The 4030-nt window shown below is 33.0% G+C and overlaps 1 protein-coding gene across 1 annotated transcript; it reads right to left on the reverse strand.

Moving 5' to 3' along the window:
- Positions 1–718: 718 nt before the first annotated feature.
- Positions 719–3625, reverse strand: LOC130994629 (expansin-A18-like). Its single transcript, XM_057919687.1, has 3 exons — positions 3424–3625; positions 2246–2561; positions 719–1180 (listed from the first exon to the last, which is right to left on the reverse strand). Exons 1-3 carry the CDS (start codon positions 3590–3592, stop codon positions 868–870), a joined length of 798 nt encoding a protein of 265 aa, XP_057775670.1. The 5' UTR covers positions 3593–3625; the 3' UTR covers positions 719–867.
- Between the last annotated feature and the right edge of the window lie 405 nt (positions 3626–4030).

Here is a 4030-nt window from a genome sequence, read left to right on the forward strand (position 1 = left end):
TGATGTGGTTAATAAATAAATGCTAAACAACGCAGTTTCATATATATATATATATATATATATATATATATATATATATATATATATATATATAGGGAGAGGTTCAGGAAAGAACCATAAATAAAAAAAGAACGGAGAACCATTTTCAGTCATTCGATCATCAAGATCTACGGTGGATGCATCATCTTGTTGGATGAATGCAGGTCCTGGGTTCGAATCCTGAAGGGAGCAATTTTTTTTATTTTTTTGAGTGCATTAATTTTAACAGCGAATGCATTAATTTTTACAGTGAATGCATTAGATTTGATGGTTCTCCCGTTTTCACAAATAATATAGTTCTCTCTAGAACCACACCCTATATATATATATATATATATATATATATATATATTAAAATAAATAAATTAAATTTACCCTAATTACGATTGCATAGAATGTGCCCTAATTAAATCTACATATGTGATCGGATACTGTTCCCGTAGTTAAAATCAGAAGCAATTAAAACTTCAAATATTTATATACACAGAATTTTTTGTTAGAGGTTAAAATTAGAATATACCTAAAGTTCATAATTTTACAAACAAACTCTTTTGTTAGAGGTTAAAATCAAAATTGCCCAAAGTTTATAATTTTACATGCTATTAACCCTAATTAAAACTTTGCCACTTATACTGCATCAATGAAAAATACCTCCCAATTCAGAAGAATGACAAAAATATAAACAAATTAAATAAAAGTATACCTATATATCATTTTGTATCTCCATTAATTACTCATAAAAAAAAAAAAAAAAAAAAGTTAGCAAACAACACGGCCAATCGAATAATTAATGTTGTAGAAACAGAAAGTAAGGTGATATATGAAAGATCACTGAAAATTGACGTTGGCAGTGTAAGTGATTCCCACTTGCCAATTTGCAGGAGCAACATTATTGACAACTAGAACTTGATGAGTAGTGTATGAAGTTATCTTGAAGGAGAGAGGCTGGCCACCAAGGGTTGCAAATGCCTGGTAAGAGGCACCCCAGTTGTGGCTCATGCTGATCCAGTTCGTCTTCCCGCCCTTCACCCACATGTTCGCGACGTCGCCTCCACCTCCCACGTTCATCACGTACACCAGCAGCCAGTACCCGTTCCCCTCGAATCGGAATTTTATCCCGCCTTTTCTGACGCATGCTACTCTGCAAGGTTGCACGTGATCTGTATTAGATAGATAAAAATAGTACGTGCTAATATACATACATGCAGGATTGCATTCTAAGAATTGTTAATTTATACTTTCTCCGTCCACGATTTGTTTCCACTTTGTGAACGGCACGAGTTTTAAGAAAATGGTGGATAATAGCTAACTGTAGTAGTGGATATTGTTGTGAGTAGAGTTTTGGTCCCATTATTGCTGTAAGTGGAGTTTATGGACCCTACTGCTATAAATATAAGTGAAAATGATATTAATGTGGACGGATCAAAATGGCAAAAGTGGAAACAATATCATAGACGGAGAGTTTATTAATTTCCATTTTAATGTATGCAGGTTTTAACTGTTTTCATAATTTTATATAATTTGATTGATTCATATTTAATTAATTGAATGTCTTGGATCGAAAATAAAATAATAAATACCCCTATAGATGAAGTTAGTGTTGGTCATGTCACATATTTTGAGTTTCATAAAGTTGTTGTGCATGGCATGATTACACGCTCGTCTGTATATTAATTTTATGCTAGAGCAGCTTAATTATTTAATTTCTAGAAGCCGTGAAAATTATTTGTTTGGGTTCAACGACATTGGTTCAACCTATCAATGGCTAGAATTAATGTAATTCCATCTTGCATTAAAAAATTAATTAGATTCCTACGTTTCCGATTGATTGTTTGCAACCATCCAAGTACATGCATTATTGATAAAAAAAAAAAAAAAGAATTTCAAAATCCCAAAATTTTCAAATAATTATGTGTACAGGATCGTTAGTTTTAAAGATTGTTTAGTAATTTATATTATATATATATATATATATATTCAAATTAATTTTATTTATTTTAATATAAATTTAAAAATCTTTTTATATTTAAAATTTCTCAAAATTGTGATAAATTTAGTCAATATTTAACACGTATTTGATATACATAATCAACGTCGTTGAGATATCTCAAAGTTTCAACTCATTTAAGTAACGATGGATTGTGCTTACTATTTTTATCTATCAAAGATAATCATTCAGAGTAATAAATGAAAAAAACGATGGTACCTGCGGAAGCTGACTGGCACGATGCCGCCGTTCCACTGGGCGATCTTCATGAAAGCTGGCTTGGCCATGTCGAAATGGGTGCGGGGCGGGTTGCACCATCCGCCGTTGTTGGAGTCCTCCGACCAGTTGGGCGGGCAGAGATTGGTGGCAGTGACGGTGGTGATGGCCGATCCCTTGTTGCACCACTTGGAATTTATACAACGTAGCTGGAAGCACTGACCGCACCCATACCCATTGCTGAACAGCACCGTGCTCAACGCCGCCGTGTCGGTGCCGTAACCGGTGCTGAACAAGTTTCCGTACCCGCATGCTCCGCCTGTATATATAGTCCCACTAAATGTTAGATATCATATGTATATAGTTGCCATTTCATGAAATATTTGGAGTTAATGTTTCTTGATTTCTTCAGATAAATCTCAATATTCATTTGAGTTGCTTCCAAATTGTTGGGTTTTGTAACGTGCATATATGGATAGGGTTAGGTTATAAATTCATTTTAAAATATAATTAAACTATAAATTGTGGACACATAATAAATTCTCAATAAACACGATGAATTTGTTTTGAAAAATAATAAATTAAAAGAAAAAAAAAATGTTTCCCATAAGATTTGAACCTACCACGAATTCATTCAGCAAATTAAAGTGATTAATTAATTCATCATACATCTTCACGACCGAAAATAATTTCTACTAATTTAAAATAAATTTTTGTTTTATCCAATTCCAACATAAATAAAAATTAACATTAAAACAACGGATTCCAAAAGATTCATATGTGATGATATACTTGTCAATTTTGGAAAGAAACAATGATGATAGATTCATACGACGATGAAGCGTAGTCTGTGGTAAGACACTTCTCCTCCAACCAATAGATCGGGGGTTCGAGTCACCTAAAAAATTGTGTGTTTTTTCTTTCTTTGGGTGCAACAATTTAAAAAAAAAGAAAAAAAAAAAGAACAACTCATGGGGTAAAGAACGTATACACGACCGTTTCTTATTAAGGATTAACCTAGATATATCGATAAAAATAGTCTAGGTTAATATATTATTTATTTAAATTAATTAAAACTTCAAAATCAATGGTCAAATCCTTAATAACCTCTACAATTGATCGAAAAATTACTAATGATGAAAATAAAAACACTTAATCGTGTATATTACAAGTATACTCACCCATGGTGGCGGAAGCCGTTTCATCGCCATAAAATGTGGCATAGGCTTGTTTCCATGGACTAGGCTGAAATCCTGCGGCGGAATATCCCGCCGCCGCTGCTCCGCCAACCACCGCCGTTAACACCATGAATATGCCAAGGCACCATGAATAAAGCAAATTTGAAGCCATGAGTTTTTCTTCACCTCTATTTTTGCCACTATATGTGCAAATTGCATTCGGCTATGGATGTTTATATAGTATTTTTTTGAATGTAGAATGAGTAATATTAGCTTTGTGACATTCACGAACGTGTTAGCGCGACTTAATTAGCATATCTTTCAAGTCAAACCATAGAGTTTATTTTTTCATTTTAAATTTCCATTTGAAAAGGAAAACAAGCTCGATATTGTACACGTAGTCCTAGAATGAGTGGGAACGTGCTGGCAGGTCTAGTGTTTGGCCTTAATTTCATGTTTATGTGTATATATATTTTTTTATTAACAAGATGTGAAGTGGAGTGAAGTATGTGGATATATACATAATAATGGTCTTTATCAAATTTATTCATGGCATTCGACTTTAGCTGAGCATCCCCTTTAAAAATTAAGTTCGTATTATAAAATAAAA

This window comes from Salvia miltiorrhiza, chromosome 7, assembly GCF_028751815.1.
Source record: "Salvia miltiorrhiza cultivar Shanhuang (shh) chromosome 7, IMPLAD_Smil_shh, whole genome shotgun sequence".
In the NCBI taxonomy this organism is placed as follows: domain Eukaryota; kingdom Viridiplantae; phylum Streptophyta; class Magnoliopsida; order Lamiales; family Lamiaceae; genus Salvia; species Salvia miltiorrhiza.